Source organism: Mobula hypostoma, chromosome 13 (genome assembly GCF_963921235.1).
Source record: "Mobula hypostoma chromosome 13, sMobHyp1.1, whole genome shotgun sequence".
In the NCBI taxonomy this organism is placed as follows: domain Eukaryota; kingdom Metazoa; phylum Chordata; class Chondrichthyes; order Myliobatiformes; family Myliobatidae; genus Mobula; species Mobula hypostoma.
The window spans coordinates 37,883,108-37,909,968 of record NC_086109.1 but is presented as its reverse complement, the minus strand read 5'-3'; the positions used below and the strand labels follow the sequence as shown (position 1 = coordinate 37,909,968).

General features: G+C 39.7%; 1 protein-coding gene across 2 annotated transcripts in view; it reads left to right on the top strand.

The window, feature by feature from the left end:
• Positions 1-26,861, top strand: part of LOC134355941 (leucine-rich repeat-containing G-protein coupled receptor 6) — a 369,855-nt gene that overhangs the window by 106,480 nt on the left and 236,514 nt on the right. For both annotated transcript variants that reach the window (XM_063066483.1, XM_063066482.1), the window contains exon 2: positions 16,307-16,378. In XM_063066483.1, the coding sequence (XP_062922553.1) occupies positions 16,307-16,378 (72 nt within the window). The remainder of the gene's footprint in view (positions 1-16,306; positions 16,379-26,861) is intronic.

Sequence of the window (26,861 nt, the reverse complement as noted above, 5' to 3'; positions counted from 1 at the left end):
ACTTGAATAGATGATTGAATCTGTCATTTTTGTGGCCTCAACCACAGTATGCCTGTCAGAAACCAACAATAACTAATCACAATTAGTATTTATAACATCAGCATTTTCTGCACAAGTGGTGGACTGTCTGTAGGGAACATGAAAGAGAGCAGTCCTCACCTTAGAAGATTGATTGCCACATAAGTAAGATTGGAAACTGATTACTTGTATCCAACTCATTTTTCAAAAGAATACATTCAAGTTAACAGTGCTGTAAAGACTGAAATATTTCATAATAACCTAATGTGAATCATTAAATCTAGCCACAGTGGAGGACAGTGAAATGCTAACAGATGAGGATACCTGAATACATTTTCACAAGTTGAGAAAAATGGAATATATTGCACATATAGAACATATTCATATCATCTTCACACCAGCATCACATTTCCTAGAGAAAGATCAGTTACTCTCTGTTTTTTGATGATTCAGAAAATTCATTTATAGTGCATTGCTTGCTTTGTTTCAGAGTTTGGTACCGTCTGGATTGTTCTAGAAATCTATTGATAAATGGGGCTTTAATTCCTAAGTGTCTTCACCTCAGAGGATCTGTCTTGGGTCCAGCACATATGTGCCGTTACAAAGAAAGCACGACAATGCAGCTACTTTCTTAGAAACCCTGGAAAACGTAGACCACTTTCAGCATCTTGGAAATCACCTCTCCTCCACTGTCGACCTTAATGACGAGATCCAACATTGTCTTAAGTCCGCTGGAACAGCTTTTGGACGTCTCCGAACAAGAGTCTTTCATAATCATGACATCCGAACAGACACCAAAATGTTAGTGTACAAAGCAGTGGTAATCCCAACGCTCCTGTATGCATCAGAAACCCGGACAACATACCGACGACATCTGAAGGCGCTTGAAAAGTTCATCGACGCTGTCTTCGAAACATCTTAAGTATCAGCTGGGAAGATAGAAGAACCAACATCAGTGTACTAAATGAAGCAAAAACTACAAGCATTGAAGCCTATGTCATCAAGCACCAACTAAGATGGAGCGGTCATGTTGTTCGGATGAAAGACGAACGTCTGCCGAAAGAAACCTTCTACTGTCAGCTTAAAGAAGGCAAACATAAAAGAGACGGACAACAGAAGAGATTCAAAGACGTCTTAAAAGCCAACATGAAGAAATGTAACATCGACATCAACAATTGGGAAACCAATGCCAAGGACAGGAAACTCTGGCAAGCCATCATCCGAGAAGGAACAGCAACTTTCGAAGCCAACAGATGTGCAGAATTAGAAAAAAAGAGAAGAAAATGGAAAGAGAGGCAGCAACAACCAAAGCCTGATCTGCCATCTGGAACTACCTGTCCTGAATGCGGAAGGACTTTCAAAGCCAAGGTTGGACTCATAAGCCACTTGAGAGCCCATAAGTAGATCAACAGAATGAAGACTATCATCTTCGACCTCGAGGGATAGCCACAACGGCGACTTTCTTAGAACATTGCGAAGATTCGGCATGCCATCTAAAACTTTGATGAACGTATATCGTCGTGGCTATCCCTCGAGGTCGAGGATGATGGTCTTCGTTCTGTTGATCTACTTATGGGCTCTCAAGTAAAATGTATATATAGATTCAGTGGAAATTATACTAACTGGTACATGGGCTTGTATGGAAGCACCAATGCCCCTCAACACAAAAGCCTACAAAAAATAATGGACACAGCCCAGTCCATCACAGGTAAAACCCTCCCTACCATTGTGCACATCTACAAGGAGCACTGTCACAGGAAAGTAGCATCCATCATCAAAGACCCCCACCATCTAGACCATGCACTCTTCTCACTGCTGCCATTAGGAAGGAGGTGCAGAAGTCTCAGGATCCACACCACCAGGTTCAGAGACCTCTCAGTCATCAGGCTCTTGTACCAGAGGGGATAAATTAACTTAGCTTCAATCACTCCAACTCTGAACTGCTCCCACAATCTACTTTCAAGGACTCTTTATCTCATGTTCTCGATATTTATTGCTTATTTATTTATTATTATTATTTTGGTTTTTTTCTCTCTTTCTGTATTACACAGTTTGGTGTCTTCTGTACATTGGTTGTTTATCAATCTTGTGTGCTGTTTCTGATTAATTCTCTTGCGTTTCTTTGTATTTACTGTGAATGCCCACGAAATTCCCAGGGTAGGATATGGTGACATACATGAGCTTTGATAATAAATTCACTTCGAACTTTGAAGGTAGTGTAAATGCTCAAACAGTCTGCAACCTTCACTCTTAAGATGGTCAGAGGTTTGACCTTAAGAATCAAAATGTATTATTGTACTAGAGAGCTTAATTCACTCATAGTTGTCATTCCTCACCATTAAAATAGTAATATACCTTTTCTCACTTTAAAATCTAAAAACTGATAGCTTTGCTTAATTCAAACATTGTTGTTTTTGAAGCAGGAGACTGGGGTTCAGGTTGGTTTTTAAAGCTTCAGCATATAATCCAAGATAACACCTTAATGAGCAATTGCTAGCAATGGAAATGTTTACCTAGAACCTCATTTCTGGTCCGTGACAGCAGGAATAGGATGTACCCTGTCACTGAAATGCATTCCATTGAGGAAAAGCAATGAGCTATGGAAATGGTACATGCTGCATTGCTGTCACTACATAGCATGCTAAGCACAACTGGTCGAATATGAATTGCAATGCAGTTACTCTTTTTAATAAAGACATTGACTGAAGTCTTTTCTGACATGTTCATGCTATCATGGTCCATGGAAGGAGGTTGCACTTCTGCCAGTGACCATGTGGGTTTCCTCCTGGTGCTCTGGGTTCCTCCCACATTCCAAAGATGAACGACTAGTGTTTGTGAGCTGCGGATATGCTGTGTTGGTACTGGAAGCATTGTGGCACTCGTGGGCTGCCCTGTGCAATCCTCACTGATTTAATTTGATGCAAACAATGATTTTGCTTTGCGTTTCAATGTACATGTCATAAATAAAGCTAATCTATATCTTTAAATCGGCTACTGCACTCCTGCATTCCACTAGAAAGCTAGTTCATTAATTTATGGTTTGAAACATACTAAGTACAGTATATAGAAGTCACTATTGTAATAGATGTTCTTCATCTTTTTTTTCTGTCTTTTACCCTGTACTTCTCTGGTGAACTGTGGGCACGTGGCCAAGTGGTTAAGGCATTCGACTAGCGACCTGAAGGTCATGAGTTCGAGCCCCAGCTGAGGCAGCGTGTTGTGTCCTTAAGCAAGGCACGTAACCACACAATGCTCTGTGATGACACTGGTGCCAAGCTGTATCGGCCCTTGCCCTTCCCTTGGACAACATCAGTGTCGTGGAGAGGGGAGACTTGCAGCATGGGCAACTGTTGGTCTTCCATACAACCTTGCCCAGGCCTGTGCCCTGGAGAATGAAGACTTTCCAGGCGCAGATCCATGGTCTCGCAAGACTAGCGGATGCCTTAATCTCTGGTGAACTGATGGAAACGGTTGCAGGGGTTTCTAACCTTTTTTTTGCCATGAACCAATATCATTAAGCAAGGGGTCCATGGACCCCAGTTTGGGAACCACTGAGTTAGAAGGAGAAAAGGAAAAAAGAAAGAAAGATTGTTCTGAAGACCTGTGCACTAACGTTGTCGTTGGAACAATGGCTGTTTTATAAAGATAGGGAAGGGAACGCGCTGTGGGTTTAACCCTTTAGATTGTTGTCCTTTTTTTTAAAAAAAAGGCACTCTGTTTGTAAGATATGGTTAGATCACCCTTTTATTGGCTGATATCTGCTTAAATTTGAATTTGTAGAAATGGACATTTCTCTGATTATATGGTTGACCGACTTAGTGCTTGGTGGTCTTGGCTGTGTATGAGATTAGATTGAATAGTTTGTAAGCATGGTAGAAATATTAACAGACAGGACCAGCATGATTAAGAATAGAAATGGAAAATGTTTAAGTCCATTATACTGCTGGATCTTAACGGCACTAAAATAGAACAACACTGAAGTTTTGAAGAATCTATCTTTTCTTTTCTACACTTTAATAATTTTGAACAGTTCCAAACCTATTGCTGGGGTCCTGATACAGTACTGAGCAAAAGGCCTAGGCACATATCTATAGCAAGGGTGCCTAAGACTTTTACACAGTACTGTCGTAATTTTATGGATTTCACTATGCTGCGGCCACAAAAAAAATACAAATATCATGACATATAAGACCATAAGATATAGGAGCAGAATTAGCTCATTTGGCCCATCGAGTCTGCTCCACCATTTCATCATGGCTGATCCATTTTCCCTCTTAGCTCCAATCTCTTGCCTTCCCGTATCCATTCATATCCTGATCAATCAAGAAACTATCAACCTCTGCTTTAAATATACATAAACACCTCCTCATTAAATGCACTCAATGACCTCAACTCCACAGCTGCCTGTGACAATGAATTCCACAGATTCACCACTCTTTGGCTAAAGAAATTCCTTCTCACCTCCGTTCTAAAAGGACGCCCCTCTATTCTGATGCCGTGTCCTCTGGTCCTAGACTCTCCCACCACAGGAAGCATCCTCTCCCCATCCACTGTATCAAGATCTTTCACCATTCAATAGGTTTCATTTAGGTCACCTCTCATTCTTCTGAATTCTAGTGAATATAGGCTCAGAGCCATCAAATGCTCTTTGTATGACAAGTCATTCAATCCTGGATTTATTTTGTGAACCTCCTTTGAACCCTCAGCAATGTCAGCAGATCCTTTCAAAGCTAAGGGGCCCAAAACTGCTCACAATGCTCCAAGTGAGGCCTCACCTGTCCTTTATAAAGCCTCAACTTTACATCCTTGCTCTTATATTCTAGCCCTCTTCAAAATGAATGCTAACATTGCACTTGCCTTCCTCACCACAGACTTAAGCTACAAATTAACCTTTATGGAATGCCAGGTACCTTTGCAACTCAGATTTTTCAATTTTCTCTCCATTTAGAAATACACCATTTTATTCCATCTACCAAAGTGCATGTTCGTATATTTCCCAACATTGTTTTCCATCTGCTATTTCTTTGCCCATTCTCCTAATCTGTCTAATCCTTCTGTCGCCTCTCTATTTCCTCAAAACTACCTGCCCCTCCACCTATCTTGATATCATCGGCATACTTTGCAACAAAGTCATTGATTCCATCATCCAAGTCATTGGTATATAATGTAAAAAGAAGCAGTCCTAACATACACCCCAGTAGAACACCACTGGTTACCAGCAGCTAACCAGAAAAGTTTCCCTTTATTCCCACTCTTTGCCTCCTGCCAATCAGCCAATGTTCTCTCCATGCCAGAATCTTTCCTGTAATACCAAGGGCTCTTAACTTGTTAAGCAGCCTCATGTCTAGCACCTTGTCAAAGACCTTCTGAAAATCCAAGTACATAACATCAACCAATTCTCCTTTGTCTATCCTACTTGCTATTTCTTCAAAGAATTCCAACAGATTTGTCAGGCAAGATTATCCCTTGAGGAAACCATGCTGACAATGGCCTATTTTATCATGTGCCTCCAAGTACCCCAAGACTACATCCTTTCCAATCAATTCCAACATCTTCCCAAGGTCAGACTAACTGGCCTATAATTTCCTTTCTTCTGCCTCTCTCCCTTCTTGAAAATTGGAGTGACATTTGCAATTTTCCATTCATCCAGAACCATTCCAGAAACTAGTGATTCTTGAAAGATTATGATTAATGTCTCTACAATCTCTTCAGCTACCTCTTTCAGAACCCTGGGGTGTACACCATCTGGTCCAAATAACTTATCTACTTCCAGACCTTTCAGTTTTCCAACAACTTTCTCCCAAGTAATGGCAGCTTCACACTCTTCTGACCCTCTGACACTCTGGACCATCCACCATACTGCTAGAGTCTTCCACAATGAAGTCTGATGTAAAATACTTTTTCAGTTCATCCACTATTTTATTGTCCCCCATTGTTACCTCTCTAGCATCGTTTTTCAGTGGTCTGACATTTGCTCTCGCCTCTCTTTCACATTTTATGTATCTGAAGAAACTTTTGGTATCCTCTTTAATATTATTGGGTAGCTTACTTTTGTATTCCATCCTTTCCTTCTTAATGACTTTTTTAGCTGACTTCTATTGGTTTTTAAAAGCTTCCCAATCCTCTAACTTCCCACTAATTTTTTGTTCTTTTATATGCCCTCTCTTTGGCTTTTATGTTGGTTTTGGCTTCCCTTATTAGCCACGGTTATGTCAGCTTGCCATTAGAATACTTATTCCTTTTGGAGATGTATATATCCTGTGCCTTCCGAATTGCTTCCAGAAATTTCAGCCACTGCTGCTCTGCCGTTATCCCTGCCATTGTTCTTTTCCAATCAATTTTAGCCAACTCCTCTCTCATGCTTTGGTAATTCCCTTTACTCCACTAATCTGCCTTTAGCTTCTGCTTCTCAAATTTCAGGGTGAATTTTATTATATTATAATCATTAGGCCCCTAAAGGTTCCTTTACCCTAAGCTCTCTAATCAATTCCAGTTCATTACACAACACCAAATCCAGAATAGCTGGTCACCTTGTGGGCTCAACTACAAGCTACTCTAAATAAGCTATCTCCTAGACATCCTAGAAATCTCCCCTCTTGGGATCCGGCACCAACCTGATTTTCCCAATCTACCTGCATATTGAAATCCCCCATGGCAATTGTGACACTGGCCTTTTGGCATGCGCTTCTATCTCTCATTGTAATTTGTAGATCACATCCTTACCACTGTTTGGGAGTCTGTGTATAACTCCCATCAGTGTCTTTTTACCCTTGCAGTTCCTTAGCTCTACCCACAACAATTCAACACCTTTCGACACTATGTCACCTCTTTCTAATGAGTGATGATAAACCTGATTCTGATATGAATATCTATTGTGGACTGAGAATGAGAGGGAGGCCGGGAGAGGGAAATCATGGTTGGGAAAAGTGAAAGCGCGATTGGAGCAAGCAGGAAGCACCATAGAGATATTCTGTAATGATCAATAAACCATCTATTTGGATTCAAGTGACCTTGCCTGGTGTTCCTGGGCTGGGTGTGTCTGCACCTACACTGCTCCCCACCCCTGGTACATCTTCTCAGCCACCTGCTCTACATCCCTCCTGCGGAGCCCCTACCCCCACCATTACCAACATCTCTTTCTTCTGCCAAATTTACAAACCAACTCACTGCTCCGCGTTGATAAATCCAATCCTGTGCCAAAGTCTTTGGTACCGCGGCTATTTATACGTGCCTCAGACTTCTGCACAATTCTGTATCCGCTAAGAGCATGAGAGTATCAGCTTATTGTCACTCATAAAAGGTTGAAGGAACTCAGCAGGCCAGGCAACAACTATGGAAAGGAATAAAGAGTCAATGTTTCAGGGTGAGACCCTTCTTTAGGCCAAGGCCTGAAATGTTGATTCTTTATTCTTCTCCATAGATGCTGCCTGACCTGCTGAGTTCTTTCAGCATTTTATATGTGTTACTCTGGATTTCCAGAATCTGTATTATAGTGTCCCTTCTAATGGGGCAACACTTCCAAGGTGCCCTGAAGAAGTATTAACAAAAATAATGATGCTGAGCTCTATTAAGACAGCAATGGACAAAATTTTGGATACTTGGGCAGCCAAAAAAATAATATTTTCACTAAAACCTAGTATGCACTGTGCCACAAAACAACACTTTTTATCCTGACTTGCCTTTTTGCAAGTTTAATGGATGTAATTGAGTGCTATTAAAAGAAACACAATAAATTGTCATTGAAATTTATAAAGAAGAAACAGAGCTTAATTATTTCTCCATACTTTTTCAAACTTCTGAGGTCACTGAAGAGCAAATCATTTATTTTACTTTAAAATCAGTAAGAGATGTAATAAGTGTGTTATTGAATTGACCTCCTTTTCCTTTGATTCTCTTCCATGGTTTTAATTTTCCAGTTGTTTCCTGGAGATGGCTTTGAGTTTGTTTTTCTGTTTACCAAACAGCATGGATCTGAGCATTGAATGTTAGCCCTCAAAGAAGTACATGATAGAGAAGTCAACTTCCCTGTGTAACAAAGCACTTAGGTGTATGCAGGTAATGGTACCTCAGGAACTTTGTGACTTTGATGATGAAATCTGATCCTCAGATTAAAGCATACTTTCAGTTACTCTTATTCTTTAAAATGTTGCTAAGTCAACTTCAAAGATCTGTCTCTTTGAATTGCCATTCCTGAACACAGCATAGACTTGCTGTGTCATGCAAACAGAAAACTTTTTTTTAATGAAGAGGGCTGTATTTCATTTAGCATGAATAAGTTTGTCAACAAGAATGATAAATGAGCTTTGGTGTTAGGTTTAAAAAGTTTTCATGTTTATTTTTCACTTAATTTTGTAACATTTCAATATTTGACAAAATCAATTTTTGCAAGATTTTTAAGTTATAGATCTCTTTAGTAAATTAAAGATAAAGTAAAGATAACATGGCTGAAGTGCTCATCTTAATACTTATTTAAACCTTGTTAACCTGTTATTTATCTTCACTGCACCAAGCATTCAGCTATTAAGTGCTGGTTCATCTCAGGTTTTGACTTGGTTGACTAATTAGTGCTGTTGTTGACCTCACTGCAATACTTCTCTTCCCATGTTCTGCTCCAGCTCATACCAGCCGATGTTCTGTGTTTTTTTTTCCCTTTTTAAATATATAAGAGTTGCAGAATGGTTACAATTTACATGGAGGCTATTTAGTCTATCAATGCTGTACTAGTTCTATATAAAAGCAATCTAGTTAATCAGATTCCTCTGATCTCTTCCAAGCAACTTGCAAATTCTTTAGCTTCAGATTCTTTATCAACAACATTTTGAAAACTACACCTCCAACTGCCTCCACTATTACCCCAGGCAGTCTAGTTCAAATCCAAATCACACTATGTATCAAACAAAACTAATAGCAATCCCTGAGATCCATCCTCATTTATTCGCAATATTTATCCTTAAATCAAAATCACTAAAATATATCAATTAAATACCTTTATTATTCAGGAAGCACTTTTCAAATAAAATCAGTTGTAAACCCACAGACATAACAAGCCAATCAGCAAATGTGTTGTTCCAATAAATAGCTACACAATAATAGTCAGAAAAACTACTTTGTGTAAATGACACTTGAGAGATAAATAGTAGCCAGACACCAGGAAAATAACTCTTATTTTTCTTCAATAAATTCCCTTGGAGTCTTTTACATCCATCTGAGAGAGCAGGTGGAGGGTCAGTTTAATATCTGACGCAGAAGTGCAGCTAGGTATTTAGTGGTCAAGTAGGACTTGCACATAGAATCATCTGATACAGGGTTGGGTCTAACTGAACCACAACTGCCTATGTAGCTATAGGGAGCAATTTTTCTTTCTTTACAATCATGGTCACACTTTGAAAGTACTTAATTGACTAAGAAGTTTTGAAAGTTTGACAGAGAGGAAGACACCACATGAATGACTTAGTTTCTAAGTAGGACTGTGATTCTCATCTGAGATGCACAGAATGCACAGCACAAATCTGATCAGTTTCATGAAGCATATAAAGATACAGCAAGTGCCCAATTATTTTTGTGAATCTCCAGTCCTCCAAAATCCCATTTATTTGTGGTCTGAGATGCTCACTCCCTGACAGGCATCTAATTTTGCTGGAAGCCCTCTAATCCAATTTTCACACTTTAATTCCGAGAGTACCAGCAGGTTACCTTACTGATGTCTTACAGCTTGCATGGAACTTATAACTGAAGTAAGAAGCACTGAAATCTCTTCCCCATTCACAGCTTAGTTATTATCAGCATCCGTTAGTCTCGTGCAACCATGGATTTGTGCCTTGGAAGGTTTCCAAGGCGCAGGCCTGGGCAAGGTTGAATGGAAGACTCGCAGTTGCCCATGCTTCAAGTCTCCCCTCTCCACGCCACCCATATTGTCCAAGGGAAGGGCATTAGGACCCATACAGCAGAACAATGTGTGGTTAAGTGCCTTGCTCAAGGACACAACATGCTGCCTCAGCCAAGGCTCGAACTAGTAACTTTCAGATCACTAGATGAATGCCTTAACCACTTGGCCAAGTGGCAACACTCAGCTTGGTTATTAATGTACAACAAACAGTAAATGTCCTAGTTTCTATCCATGTGGTATACCGCTAGTCATAGTCTTCTTAAATTTGTTAACTGACTTCCTAAAGTTATTTGCAGGACCTCATTCCTTTTCTTTAACCCATGTCATTAGTATTCAAATGCACCATGGCATTGGCTTTTCAGAAAGCCCCTCAACTGCAACCTGAGGCACTCCTGATCTTGACATGAGGGAGGCAGCATATAGAACACAGAACAGCCCGCATTGTTCTGCCGATCCAATTAAATTAGTAATTAAATGGCCAATCATTTAATTGCCAGAGTGCAGGAGTGAGTGTCATTCAGGCAAACTGAAAGGTCTGAAGGTGGTTAAGTCACCTGCACCAGATGGACTACATCCCAGAGTCCTGAGAGAGGTTGCTGAAGAGATATCCAATGCACTTGTCATGCACGTTCAAGAACAACTTAATTCTGGCATGGTCCTGAAGGACTGGGAGGTTGCAAATGTCACTCCACTCTTTAAGAGGGGAGGAAGACAAAAGAAAGGAAATTATAGGGCAGTTAGCCTAAACTCAGTGATTGGGAAAGTGTTGGAGTCTATTAAGGATGAGGTTTTGGGGTATGGAGACAAATGATAAAATAAGTCAAAGTCAGCATGGTTTCTGTGAAGGGAAACCTTACCTGACAAATCTGGTAGAGTTCTTCAAGGAAGTAGCAAGCAGGGTGGATAAAAGGGAGGTAGTGGATGTCATTCACTTGGATTTTCAGAAGGCATTTGATAAGGTGCCACACATGAGGCTGCTTAATAAGATTAAGTCCTATGGTGTAATATGAAAGATACTGGCGTGGATAAAAGAATGACTGACAGGCAGGAGGTAGCGAGTGAGAATAAAGGGAAACTTTTCTGGTTGGCTGCCAGTGACTAGTGGTGTTCCTCAGGGATCAGTATTGGGACTGCTACTTTGTTTATCAATGATTTTGATAATGGAATTGATGGCTTTGTGGCAAAGTTTGTGGATGATATGAAGATAGGTGCAGAGGTAAGTATTGCTGAGGCCGCAGTGCGATTTCAGCAGGACTTAAACAAATTCGAAGAATGGGCAAAAAAGTGGCAGATGGAACGCAGTGTTGGGAAATGTTGGGTAATGCATTTTGGTAAGTGGAATAATAGTGCAGACTATTATCTAAATGGGGAGAAGGTTCAAACTTCAGAGGTGCAGAGGAACTTAGGAGTCCTCATGCAAGACTCCCAGAAGGTTAATTTACAGACTAATTTTATAACTCTCTGAAGCTTACTTCGATCCTGAGCAGTAGCAACAACCCTCTCCCCAAATCAGATGGTGATGTAGCCAGTTAGAATTGTTAGATTCTCTTAAAATTTCCCAAATTCTAAACATAATTTTGCCATTTGTGGATTTTTTTTATTATTCTGAACTATTAAACAATACTTTCAATATGTATTTGGCTAGGAAGGAGTTTTTGACGATCTGAAAAGAGAAAAGTAGTTATGTAGCAGTGGTAGAAGTGGAGCTATATAGCGGCAATGAATTGAAAAATGCGAACATACACTATGAATCATTTTTATAACAGAAGAGTTTTGTGTAATGAGTGAGAAAGGGGATAGTACATGTATCCATGTTCCATCAATTTACCACTGTTTCCATCGTTACCAACACTACCTTCTTCTAAAGAATCAGCCATTGAATCCACATTTGTGCCTCACCAGTCTGCCTCTGCCAGCTCTGGTCCTGTGCCTTGTGTCAGAGAGAGGACAGTCTGCACATGCATGTCCTGAAAAATGCCAGGGTAATGTGTTTGCCATGGTTTGAATATCAGGCATTCTGTCAGAACATTGAGATGAAAATGTGGGTAGTGGCAATGTGAAGTTGTGGGAGGGCATTAGAAATCGTGGATTGGTGAGGGATGGGATGAATCCATTTCACTGTACTTAGTGAAAGATAGAATTTTAAATTGTTTCAATTATCATTAAATTCCTGTGAACACCAGATCTTTGTCCTTGATACTTCAACTTTAATTTGACTGTTCAATCTTCCATTGCTTAATGTCTTGACAGCTTCCTACCACTAGCCCACCCCCCTTCTCTATGTTCACCCAATATCTTCTCAATGGCCATTAGGGATGTTCAGTAAATGCTGAGTTTGCTGTCAATCTCAAATTAAAAACAGCTAGTTGAACTAACTGATACTAAGCTTAAAGCTGTATCTGAAAAAAAATGTATCTTCCAATAGGATGTTTGCTGAAATGACTAATTCAATAATACCAAATCTTCTAGAATTCTTTCTGAACTCTGAATGCAATTGCTGAGCCACTATAGTAAAATGGTTTACTGCACCAAATGTGAGATCCATGCATGGAGGTGATGTGTGGTGAGGGTTGCTAATATAATCAGAATTTTGCACAAATTATTCCTTAATAATTGATGTTCATGCACAAAGTTAGGGCCAGGTGATCTTAATTATTTCTTCCAGTGAAGTTATTATCCGTTTTGCTTGAAAGTCTATGAAATGTGAAAAGGTCCTATTTCTGTATGTTTCTGTATGACAGACAATCACAGTGTCTGTCAGGACTATTTTTACTTTTAGATGGTTATGGGAACCAGACAACAGATACTTCTAGGGTTGTTTAATCTAAATTAAGGAAAACATAGTAATTAAAAGTAATTATCCTGATTCCCACTGGAGGGCCTTATTTTTTGCTTATTTACAAAGCTCAATTACTGTAAATGTGAACATAACAATACTAACTTGCAAATGCACATTCAAGTAAAGCAATAGAAGAACAAGAATATCTCTGCAAGATCAAATGCAAACATTTGTACATTAATAAATAGAGAGAATATTATACAGCTTAATTATTTATAATTGTGGTTTGCTGATGAAGTCCAATAATAAATCTCAGTCAAATGAGAAACAGGCATGTCTTTAGATCAAGGAACTTATTTGAGAACTGAAAGATTGAGTGTATCAGCTTTTTAATAAATGGAGAACCAATGGGTTCATGGATCATTTAGAGATCTGATGGTGGAGGGAAAGAAGCTGTTCCTAAAACACTGAATGCGTCATTATGACTCAATGATGATTGGGTCAGAATGACACAATCTTAATGAAACAATGATTGTGCCTTCAAAGCCTGTTGCAGAATGGAGTGAAAACCACTCCCAACGCTGGTACTTCAAACACTGGAAGTGCGTCATGTAAGATGCCAGGGTCCAGGCAAGTGAATATTGTGTTTTCATTGTTTGAATCTCTATATTGCAGGCAATGCGCCTTACTTGACCACAAGAAAAACTAACTAGCTGACAATATGATCTGTCCCAGTATCTAATTACCAGCAGCCAGTGGGATCTGCAGTCTATCAATTTCCCACTGCTTAGCACAATCCAGACCTCTGTCCATGTCCTTTAACCATCATCATCATCGTGTGCCATGTCATATGACTTAGGTGATCATGAGCAGTGTCTTTACAAAACAGGTGACCCCAGCCATTATCAATACTCTGCTAAGATTGTTTGCCTGGTGTCAGTGGTTGCATAACCAGGACTTGTGATATGTACCTGGTGCTCATACGACCATCTACCACCTGCTCCCACGGCTTCACGTGACCCTGATCCGGGGGGTGGGGGGGGGCTAAGCAGGTGCCTAGGGTGAACTACAGGCTAGCGGAGGGAAGGAGTGCCATACATTCCCTTTGGTAGAGATATATTTCCACTCCGCCATCCAATCTTTAAACATAGTGGCCTTCTGACAGGGACATGACCTCACTATTCCATTTTGCACTGTTTATTGATCTGTTACATGATATTTTTAAAATTATTTCTTGCACTGTACTGCTCCACTAAAACTCATAATGACAGTGATAATAAACCTGATTCTAATTCTGATTCTATTTGGGACAGTGGAGAGCAACACTGCGATGACATTAAAAGCTGCAAAAACTATGCAGTGGGGAGTAGTACAGGAAGAATCCTGCACAATCTGACATATTAACATAAAATTAACACAATGCCTAAGCCCTACAAATCTTTCAGACATTATATATATTTTAAACACAGGGAGAACTTTAATTACGATAAGCTGTTTGAAAACTTGAAATCATGTGAAGTTAACAGATCATTTCCATCAGAATTAATCTTTGTTGCTGTTGTTTGAACTTACACCTGCTTTATGGATCCTTTTAACAAAAATCAGGAAGTTTTTCAGGACTGAAGATGAATTATATTAAATATGCGGTAGATTACCCTGAAATCTTTGAAGATTTTGAGACGGAAGACAACATTGTACAATTGGTAACCTTGTCATTCCTGCTGTGATCCTGCCTGAACTGTGCTGCAATACAAATCGATTCTGAAAACAATTACGAATTCCCAAGTCACAGCAGGCTTGGATGAGGAGGTGAAGGGCGATGCAGCGACACAGCTGGCTGACACCGTTCCAATGACCCACGTTTGATCCTGAGCTCTGGAGCAGTCTATATGCAATTTGCACATTCTCCTTGAAACCACTTGGGTTTCCCCTGAGTTCTCCAGATTCCACCCGCATTTCGAAGGCATGCAGGTTTGTAGCTCAATTAGCCGCCATAAATGGCCCCTGGTGTGTGGATAGCTGGTAAAATCAACTTGGAATTGATGGGAATGTGGGGAGAAAAATATTGGGGCTCTTATATGAAGGTTAGTGTTCAGCAAGCGCTCGATGGGCTGAACAGACTGCTTCCTTGCTACATGACTACATAATGATTTTCAAGTATTAGCATTGTTTGTCACGTGCAGTGAAATGCATTGTTTCACGTCTAATCAAATCATCAATTATTGTGCTGAGCAGCTGCAAATTTCGCCGTGCTTCTGGCGCCAACAAAGCCTGCCCGTAACCCTGTCACTCTAACCATACATCCTTTAGAATGTGGGAGCAAACCCACAAGATCAAAGGGAGAGCGTACAAACTCCTTACAGACTGCCATTCTTATACAGCCGGTGTTGTAAATGATTGTGCTAACCGTTACATTACCTTGCAACCCGTGCATTACCTTGCACACTACCTTGCACACCTAAAGATTTAAAATTAGCCTCATTTGTCACATGTACTTTGAGACATCGCAACATACAGCAAAGTGTCCTGATGAAGGGTCTCAGTCCGAAACATCGACTGTTTACTCTTTTCCATAGATGCTGCCTTGTTTGCTGAGTTCCTATTGCATTCTGTGTGTGTTGCTTAGGGTTTCCAGCATCTGCAGATATTCTCTTGTTTGTGATGCAGTGTTGCTTTTATCAACAACGAATACAGTCTGAGGATGTGCTGGGGGCAGCCCGCAAGTGGCGCTATGCTTTTGGTGCCGACATGGCACGCCCACAACTTACTAACCCGTACGTCTTTGGAATGTGGGAGGAAACCGGAGCACCTGGAGGAAACCCATGTGGTCATGGGAAGGACATACACACAATGGCAGGAATTGAATCTTGATCACTGGCAACGTAAAATGTTATGCTAGCTGCTACACTACCATGTTTACCCCAACACTATTGTGATACTGTTTGTAAACAGCTGAATTGCCAGAAGGTGATTGAGCCAAAATAGGAAAATGCAATGTGACGTACAAATGAACATGCTCGAACCGCATAAGAAATGCATCAACCACCATGTTTCTTGGTGATCAATACGAATGTGTGGAAAAGTATTGAAACATGATCAATATAATGTTTAAATAAAGCTCCCATGCTTTTGGAAGGAGTTTTATGAATATGGATTGTCTCACTGACATACAGTAAACAATTTTAGAATATCATGGCGCCAGAAGTGGCCTGGACCCCTGCAGCAATAGTCTTTAAAGGCTTCTTTAAACAGTGTGCAGCCTTGGTGCTACTTGTTATTGACATAGTCGACGAGGGAAATTTTTCCTTTATTCTTGTTCTTGACATCTGCTTTTTATTTCCTTCAAAGTGCACTTTACATTTGAATGATATTCATAAGAGATTATTTTAATCAGGAAAGAAACAATGTATCTTCCAGATGAAACGAGGATCACATGGTTCAAAAGTAATAGTGGCAAAGCAGAGAAACACCAATTTATCTCTGTTTGTTGGACTGAATGGACAATAAAATAAAATTGAAAATGACAATGAAAGGGCATATATCTACGAACATTGAACAGACTTCTTTCAAAGCTAATTACCACTTATCCATTTTTTTTTGTCTTTTTTCCACTGTCTTGGCAGCGACTTGAGCATGAACAATATCAATGACCTGCAGCCGAATTCTTTTGAAGGGCTTCACTTCTTAGAAGAGCTGTAAGTAACAAACAATTTCCAGAAAAAATAATTATGTTAATAAGCTTTGATATTTTGGAAGAGGATAAGATGCAATCAATAGTTCTTTTCTTTGTACTGCATGACAGTAAATATCCACAAAATGCATTTGTTACTCATTTACAAGAAGAACAGAAACCTGAATTATTGTAACGCTTTTGATAACCTCATGAAATCTTAAAGTGCTTAACATTAATTTAACTACTTTTAAAGTGTCATTGCAATTATAATGTAGAACATAGCAGGTAATTTGCACAAAGTAGCATACAATTGATTTGCAAATGATCCTTTTGATTATTTTTATTGAGGTATTATTAGCTCAAGCTCCAGTAATGTTCCTGGCTATTCATTACACAGTGTCAAGACATCTTTTACAATCAAATATGGTTTACCACAGATCTAAAAGGTACTATCTCTGTGATGAGAGTGCTTCCTAAATACTATATTTACATGTCAGTTAGATTTTACATTGTGTGCTTCATTCATTCCAATGGAGCTTGAATAGACAACCCTGGACTCACAGCTGAGAATGGTATTGAGCCACTGTTAGCATGTGAGTGATGCTATTAAAAATGAAAAAAAAACACGAAGATACTGTTACCACCAAAAAAAACAGATAAAGAAAACACAAACAACAGGAATTCTGCAGATGCTGGAAATTCAAGCAACACACATCAAAGTTGCTGGTGAATGCAGCAGGCCAGGCAGCATCTCTAGGAAGAGGTACAGTCGACGTTTCAGGCCGAGACCCTTCGTCAGGACTAACTGAAGGAAGAGTTAGTAAGAGATTTGAAAGTGGGAGGGGGAGGGGGAGATCCAAAATGATAGGAGAAGACAGGAGGGGGAGGGATGGAGCCAAGAGCTGGACAGGTGATTGGCAAAAGGGATATGAGAGGATCATGGGTCAGGAGGTCTGGGGAGAAAGACAAGGGGGAGGGGGGGAACCAGAGGATGGGCAAGGGGTATAGTCAGAGGGACAGAGGGAGAAAAAAGAGAGTGAGAGAAAGAATGTGTGTATAAAAATAAATAACTGATGGGGTATGAGGGGGAGGTGGGGCATTAGAGGAAGTTAGAGAAGTCGATGTTCAAAGAAAACAGTTAAGCATCAAATTTAAAAAGACTTATGAAACATCAGTTGCCCATAATAACATTAAGTTGGGGTATTTTCAAACATTGTTATGATTTCATTACTCAATATTTTGTTTACAAATATATATTTAAATATTTTCCTTAGAATAGTTATGCCTGAGCTAATTGCAGAGAAAACTTGCAAGGACATCGAGGAGCAGATAAGGAGACAAATTCTGGAAAGGTGTAGTAATAACAGGTTTGTCGTGGTGGGAGATTTTAATTTCCCAAATATTGATGAGCATCTCCTAGAGCAAGGAGTTTAGATGGTGTGGAGTTTATTAGCTGTGTTCGGGAAGGCTTCCTGACACAATATGTAGGTAAACCTACAAGAGGAGAGGCTGTACTTGATCCGGTAATGGGAAATGAACCTGGTGAGGTGTCAGGTCTCTCAGTGGGAGAGCATTTTGGAGATAGTGATCACAATTCTATCTCCTTTACCATAGCATTGGAAGGGGATAGGAACAGACAAGTTAGGAAAGTGTTTAATGGGAGTAAGGGGAAATATGAAGCTTTCAGGCAGGAACTTGGAAGCAGAAATTGGGAACAGATGTTCTTAGGGAAATGTACAGTGGAAATATCGCAAATGTTCAGGGGATATTTGCGTGGTGTTCTGCATAGGTACATTCCAATGAGACTGAGTAAGAATGGTAGGGTACAGGAACTATGGTGCATAAAGCCTGTTGAAAATCTAGTCAAGAAGAGAAGAAAAGCTTATGAAAGGTTCAAAAAACTAGGTAATGATAGAGATCTAGAAGATTATAAGGCTTGCAGGAAGGAGCTAAGAATGAAATTAGAAGAGCCACAAAGTGGCGATGAGAAGGCCTTGGCGGACAGGATTAAGGAAAACCCCAAGGCATTCTACAAGTATGTGAAGAGCAAGAGGATAAGACATGAGAGAATAGAACCAATCAAGGCTGACAGTAGAAATGTATGAATGGAACCGGAAGAGATAGCGGAGGTACTTAATGGATACCTTGCTTCAGTATTCACTACGGAAAATGACCTTGGCGATTGTAAGGATGCCTTTCAGCAGATTGAAAAGTGTGAGCATATAGATATTAAGAAAGAGGATGTGCTGGAGCTTTTGGAAAGCATCGAGTTGGATAAGTCTCCAGGACCGGAGGAAATGTACCCCAGGCTACTGTGGGAGGTTGGGGAGGAGATTGCTGAGCCTCTGGTGATGATCTTTGCATCATCAATGGGGATGCAAGAGGTTTTGAAGGTTTGGAGGGTTGCGGATATTGTTCTCTTATTCAAGAAAGGTAGAGGTAGCCCAGGAAATTATAGATCAGAGAGTCTTACTTTTGTGGTTGGTAAGTTGATGGAGAAGATCCTGAGAGGCAGGATTTAGGAACTTTGGACAGGCATAATATGACTAAGAATAGTCAGCATGGCTTTGTCAAAGACATTGAATTTTTTGAGGATGTGACTAAACACATTGATGAAGGTAGAGCAGTAGATGTAGTGTATATGGATTTCAGCAAGGCATTTGATAAGGTACCCCATGCAAGGCTTATTGAGAAAGTAAGGAGGCATGGGATCCAAGGGAACATTGCTTTGTGAATACAAAATTGGCTTGCCCACAGAAAGCAAAGTGTGGTTGTAGATGTGTCACATTCTGCATGGAGTTTGTTGACCAGTGGTGTGCTTCAGGGATCCATTCTGGGCTCCCTTCTCTTCGTGATTTTTATAAATGACCTAGATGAGGAAGTGATGGGATGGGTTAGTAAATTTGCTGATGACTCAAAGGTTGGGGATGTTGTGGATAGTGTGGAGGACTGTCAGAGGTTACAGCTGGATATAACTAGGATGGAAAACTGGACTGAAAAGTGGCAGATGGAGTTCGACCCAGATAAGTGTGAGGTGGTTCATTTTTGTAGGTCAAATATGATGACAGAATATAGTATTAGTGGTAAGACTCTTGGCAGTGTGGAGGATCAGAGGGATCTTGGGGTCCGAGTCCATAGGACATTCAAAGCTGCTACGCAGTTTTTCTGCATGGTAAGAAGGCATACGCTGTATTGGCCTTCATCAATTGTGGGATTGAGTTCAAGATCCGAGAGGTAATGTTACAGCTACATAGGACCCTGCTCAGACACCACTGGAGTATTGTGCTCAGTTCTGGTCACCTCACTACAGGAAGTTATGTGGAAACCATAGAAAGGGTGCAGAGGAGATTTACAAGGATGTTGCCTGGATTGGGGAGCATGCATGGGGAGAATAGGTTGAGTGAACTCGGCCTTTTTTCTTTGGAGGGATGGAGGATGAGAGGTGACCTGATACAGGTGCATAATATGATGAGAGGCATTGATTGTGTGGATAGTCAGAGGCCTTTTCCCAGGACTGAAAGGGCTAACATGAGGGAGCATAGTATTAAGGTGCTTGGAAGAAGGTACAGAGGAGATATCAGGGGTAAGATTTTCATGTAGAGTGGTGAGTGCGTGGAATAGGCTGTCAGCGATGGTGGTGGAGGCGGATACGATAGGGTCTTTTAAGAGACTCCTGGATACATGGAGGTTAGAAAAATAGAGAGCTACGGGTAACCATAGGTAATTTCTAAAGTAAATACATGTTCGGCATGGCATTGTGGGCCGAAGGGCTTGTATTGTGCTATAGGCTTTCTATGTTTCTATTTAACTTAAATTGTGGAAACGTGAAATTTGCTTTTGAAGTTCATAATGCTAATTTATTTTCAACTAATAGTTTTTTGGTTGTTTAAATGTATATTTATTCTGATTAGAATCATTAATCAAGTGGGGCACATTTTTCTTTATAAAAATATGTCTCAGTGTTTGAAATCCAGCATGCCAAAGGATCAAAGAGAAAATAAAATGAGTCCTTTATTCACTGCTACTAGACTGTTCATATATATTTTCTCTTTGCCATCTCACATGAATAAATCACTGGTTATGTTAGCCTAGAGATTAAATTCCCTTTTTTTATGTAATTAAAACTGAGAGGTGATTGTTGTGCATATCTGTAGTCAACCATTATACAACACTTTCCTGCACACTTATTTTAAGGATCTTCAAGGCATCTAACAAAACTGCTGAATTTCTTCAGTGATAGAAGAGTGAAATTTATGTTATGCAATTGTTTTAATCCTTTATACGTTTATGTCATCTCTACTATGGTGCAGATAGAAATATTAAACTGGCTGTCTTTGAATGTGAAAGTTTACTGCTTGTTCATGATGACAATTTTTGATGATTTCACACCTCAAGAATGATTCATAATTCATGTTTAAAGAAATATATGAAGAAATGTAACCTTTGGAACACCATGAAAAATGTATAATTGTTTGCCATACATATAGAAATATTAGTTTTGGAAGGCAATGACTTACACTGTTGTTCTTATTGGTAAAGCTGCTGATTGAAATGGAATGGGACACAGATTATTCCAGTAAATCAAAATGTCAAGATCCAGCAATCACTCACTGAAACAGGAATTGGTATTGCCCGAGTAGCACCATGAGGCTGGTGCTGTCTAAGTTGAGAAATGTTTGGCAGCTATTCAGTGCAGTAGTATTTTTGAACTGAATGGACAAAGGCCTGAAAATGTTTCACATGATATATGTAAGAATCAGGTAACCCAAACATTATTCGATTGTGTGGTCAGCAAAAATTCAAGTTTTTTCTCTCCTCTGCTATGGTCAGCACTTTTAAAGTGGTTGCATCCACTTGAATTTATGAATTTGGATAAATTTACCTTCAGTCAGCAGGGAAAGAGAATGGGAATAGACACCCAATGTTTCCAGTGACTGATCTGTTATAGAAGGTAGGTCACTCAGGCAGTTGTTGGAGGTCCACATGAAAAAAAGATGCAGCTTCTTATCTCTGAGGCTACGTCCACACGACGCCGGATAATTTTGAAAACGCTGGTTTCGAGTGAAAACGACAGGCGACCACACTAAGCATTTTTCAAAATATCTCTGCCCACATTAGACGGATATTTGGGCGAATCTCCTCCTACTGGGCATGGGCAGGACACACAGAAAACAAGCGAAGAGGAAACGGTATACCTGGTGCACGTTTGTCCAGTTACAGAGTAGAAAAACTTAAAAGGAATTGCTCTTGGCTCTTGCGCAGGAGGACTCAAAACTAAAAAAAAACAAATACTGGAGTGTATGGAGGCAACCAACAGGGAGTTCACGGACAGTATGACCCGGCTGACGACGAACATTGAAAAACCGACTAACCCTGTTGCATCAATAAAGCACCTTGTTTAATGTATAAAACATGTCTGCATCAGTGTTATCTTGTATTTCCATACAATATTACATTAGGCTGTTACACATCTATTGTCAGAGAAGTACTTGCATAAGTTGGTAAACCACTTTGGTTCTTGGTTCTTGGTTCTTGATCCTCCAAAATATTCCACATGGAATTTAAACTGGAGGTGGCAGAGGGTGTTTTCTGTCCTTACCTTCATACAAGCAAGGACAGAAAACAGGGCAAAGTGAGTATACTTATTTATTCAGTAAGATATGGGTCGAAGTATTTGGTGAGTACATTTCTAACTCTTCTGGCTTCAGTCTCGTTGCGGTCTGTTCTGAAATTGTTAGGTTCTGTGAAGTGCAGAATCAAATATCCCTGTGATGATTGTATGCTCTATTATCAATTGTTTGGCGACAATAAAGTAGTAATAATAATAATAAGAAGAAAACAATGAAATGCCGCACTGCCACCATCTGTTGCGGCACGTCATGACAGCGGTTTTAAAAAGCTCCGTTTACCATGTCCACACTGCAATGGATATTAGGCAGTTTCAGATTTATTCACTCTGGAGACCGTTTCTGAAAATCTCCGTTTTCAGGGGATGAAAACGCCGTTTTAGTGTGGACAGAGGGTCAAAACGAAGAGAAAAAAGCTTTGGTTTCAAAATTATCCGGTGTAGTGTGGATGTAGCCTGAGTTTGGTTCTGTTTCTGCATTATATAAAATCACCAGGGTATGTTATTTACACCTCGTTTCAAATGTACTTGACTACCTCAGATGTAAACATACAATATGCACAATAGATGGCAAATGTATTCCTGGAAATGATCTAAAGATTGAATTTATAGCATTGCACATAAACCTGAAGTATATAATAGAATTCCCATCTTAATATCTTTAAATGTGGCATTGTTTCAATAAACAATCTTCATCAAAAACAGAACTCTTAATTAAAAATGGAAATTGGAAATGTGATTTTGGCCCATTGATGGTGAGGACATGGATGTGGTGAGGACCTACAAGTACCTGGGGGGTGCACCTGGATGACAGACTTGAGTGGAGCACCAACACAGAGGCTGTGTACAAGAAGGGCCAGAGTCACCTTTACTTCCTGAGGAGACTGAGGTCCTTTGGAGTATGCAGGCCACTCCTTCACATGTTCTACCTGTCTGTTGTTGCCAGTACAATCTTCTATGCAGTGGTGTGCTGGGGCAATGGCATCAACACGGATGATGCCAAAAGGGTCAATGAACTGATTAGAAAGGCTGGCTCTGTTATAGGAGTCAAACTAGACACACTAGAGGCTGTGATAGAACAAAGCACCCTCAGGAAAATCCTGGCGATGCTAGACTATGTTTCTCACCCTCTGCATGCCACCTTGGCTGAACAGAGGAACATTTTTCGCAATAGACTAAGACAACTGCGCTGCTCCAAAGAGCGCTATATGAGATCGTTCTTACCCTCAGCCATTAGGCTCTAAAATGAGTCTTCCTATAGCTGCGGAGGTAATGATGCCCTCCTGCTAGACTGTTTGAGGTAACTTATATTTTATTCTTCTTTACTTCTCTTCTAGTATTTGTATATCTGGGCACTTGTAATGCTGCAGTGACACTATAATTTCCTTTGAGATCAATAAAGTATCTATCTATCTAACATTCCTTCCATTAATAATGCAGAGGTCAGGATGTTTCTGTTCATATTGTTCTAAAATTCAACATGATCGGTCCCATAAATACTGGGCTACAAAACCAGATCAGAAACCGAGGCTGGCAACTCACCTCCAGATATCCTGAAGACAGGAATCTGATAGAACAGTCACCACTTTCCTGGGCTAGTCCAGTTCTGAAAATTCACCGGTATGCATTGTCTGCAGAGTCCTCTATCCAGGAAATGGATTGCAGTAACTGATCTCCACTACTCTGACACCTAACTCTCCCACCAAAATAGATAAGAGCCATAGATGCAGATAAATAAAACTACCTGCAGGTAATTCTGTTATAAAGAATATTGGAAAAATGGAACATCAATAGAGATATAATTAACGAATTGACATGAAATCACAAGGCATATTCCACCCAAGCCTTTATAATTTACTCTGTACATACTTTGACTCCTAAAACTGGCTAAATTTTAAAGATAATTATATCTGAGATGGGAAAGCTGCGTGAAACAATACAAAGTTAAACAGCATTTAATATTTATCAGACAAAAATAGTGATCTTTGAGCTCATCACATTTTTTATTTTACATTGTCATTTTAAAACAAATTCAGATTAACTCCAGAGAAAGACGTATTGGAAAATAGCTTAACTAATGGTGGACCAGCAGTGGACAATGTCAGTCTAAATTGACAGTGGAAACGCTTATGAAAATATGTACAAGTGCAGTATGTCCCAAATGCAGCTTACCTCAACTAGACCAGTTGAGTATTCCTTTGCTCAAGGCCTTAACCAGTCAGAATAAGTTGAATCCATTGCTGGGTGGATGGGTGGAGCACAGAAAGCGAAGAAAATTTGTTTTAACAGACAGAAGGAACCCAAGCTGACAGCAGCCGGCAAACTTATTGCAAATCCCAAGTGTCTTCCCTTATTTCTCCTGAAACCACAAAATAATACATGGCATTTATCTGAAAGAATCGGTTCTATTTTTTTGGCAGCGTTTTCTGTGTGTGGCCTATGGGGGTAATCTGCCATGAAGATGCAGTGCTTATATTGAAGAGTTTGTTCCTGGCCATTTTATTTTACCTCTGCAAGAACCCCATTTATATTTAGAACATGAAATTAAATTCTCTGTTTAACTTCATTCAAATGCAAGTAAGTGATTAGAGATAAATTTGTATAATTGGGGTATCGATCAGCTACAAGTATGGACTTGAAAGTTCAGAAAAGCAGAAAACTCTTTAGCTGTCATTTGATGAGGAGGTAGAGTGATGATACATTGTTGTATTTGATTGGCAACCCAGAAGCTCTGAATTCAAATTATACTTTGAAAAGTTACGAAATTGGTCTGCTTGTATCTAAGCTAGCGTCAGATAAACAAAAATCATTGAAGTTGCTGAATTTTGTAAAAAGTCAGATTCTTAATAGAGCTATCCAGGAAAGGGGCAAACAGTTCATTTTGATCCCACGCATCACTTTTTTGCACAGGATCTGAACATAAGAATTTGAAACAGGACTAGGCCATCCTAATGCCTTTTTAAAAAGATCTCAATTGATCATTTATCTTGGATTATTTTCCTGAATTGACCCTTTTAATTCCCTTAATATGTTAAAACAGTGCTCTTCCTTGAATATACTCATTCATTGATTATCCACACCCTCTTAGAAAGAGAATTCAAAGATGTACCAAGCTCTGACTGGGGATATTTTATTCTCACCTTTCCCTTCCCTTATTTTCAGATGGTGATCCTTGATATTAAGATTCTCAGCCAAGGGAAACACCCAACCAACATATATCCTGCTAACCCTGAGAACCCTCAATATTTCAAGAACATATCCTTTCATTCTTCTAAACTATAGAACAAATATCCATTCTGCCTAATCTTCCTCATTGGTGGTGACCATTCCTGTGGCGTAAATTGTCAGTGCAAGATTCAAACTGAACCCTCAATCAACTTTTTTCAGTGCCCAGGATGGGTAATAAATGGTACTTTTTCAATATTTTGTAGTTTCCAGGAACAAATTCAAAAACAGTTTTAGTTTATAGCTTGATATTTTTCAAAATACTTGCGAAATTGTAATACTATACCTGCCAATATAGTCAAGTTTATTGTCATTTAACTAGATACATCTATATAACATATATAGCCATATAATGTATATAGAAATGAGACAAAGTTTCTTCGAACCAGGATGTAAAGTACAGTAGTAAACATAAAGCATAAAACACACAATAACTTATGAAGGTATGGATAAAATCTATAGATGAATCACACATTAATATCAAGCTAAAGTGCATTACTTTTAAATATTGGAAGGTATGGAACAGATTAACCAGTGACACTTCGAATACAATGCGGCTGGGAGTTCAGGAGCCTAATGACTTGAGGGAAGAAACTGGTTCTCATCCTGACTGTTCTTGTTTTCATGCATAGTCTCCTGCCTGATGGTAGAAAGTCAGAGAGGATGCTGGATGGATGGGTGGGATCCTTAATAATACTAAGGGTCTTGCATATGCAGTGCTCCTGATAAATGTCCCCAATGGATGGTAGGGAGACCCCTGTGATCCTCTCAGCTGTTCTCACAGTCCTTTGTAGGGACTTCCAGTCCACTGCTTGACTGCTCCCATACTCGATGAAGAAGGTAGATACATTTTACATACAATCTAAATCAGAACACAACAGGACAATTAAAAGGCAAAACAGAAAGGACTAGAATATTTTTTACCAAAGTAAACTTTATTCATAATTTAAAAATTACAAGAATATCCCTGCAGTGTCTTCTCATTCAAGCTATATTAATATATCTGCAGAAGCCCTTGGGATTCTCCTTCAACCTGGCCTGCCAGAGCAACTTCATGCCTTCTTTTAGCCATCCTGATTTAATTCTTAAGTGTTCTCTTGCCTTTCCTGTATTCCTCAAGTACCTCATTTGTTCTGTCCTGCCCAAATCACCTGTGCACTTCCTTCTTCTTCTCAACCAGGACCTCAATATCACCCAAAAATTAAGGTTCTTTAAATCTGTTATCCTTGCCCTTTATTCTGACAGGAACATACAAACTCTGTACTCTCAAAATTTCACCTTTGCAAGCCTCTGGCTTACCAAGCACACCTTTGCCAGAACATAACCTGTTCCAATCCACACTTGCCAGATCCTTTCTGCTACCATCAAAATTGGCCCTTGTTCAATTTATAATCTCAACTGAAGGACCAGATCTATCCTTCTCCATAATTATCTTGACACTAATGGCATTATGATCGCTTCATGCAAAATGTTCCCCTACACAAACATCTGTCACCTATCCTGTCTCATTCCCTCAGAGGAAATCAAGTATTGCACACTCTATAGTTGGAACCTCTCTATGTTGATCAAGGGAACTTTCCTGAACACATTCGACAAGCACCTTCCAATCTAGCTCTTTTATGGGTTGAGAGTCCCAGTCAAAATATGGAAGGTT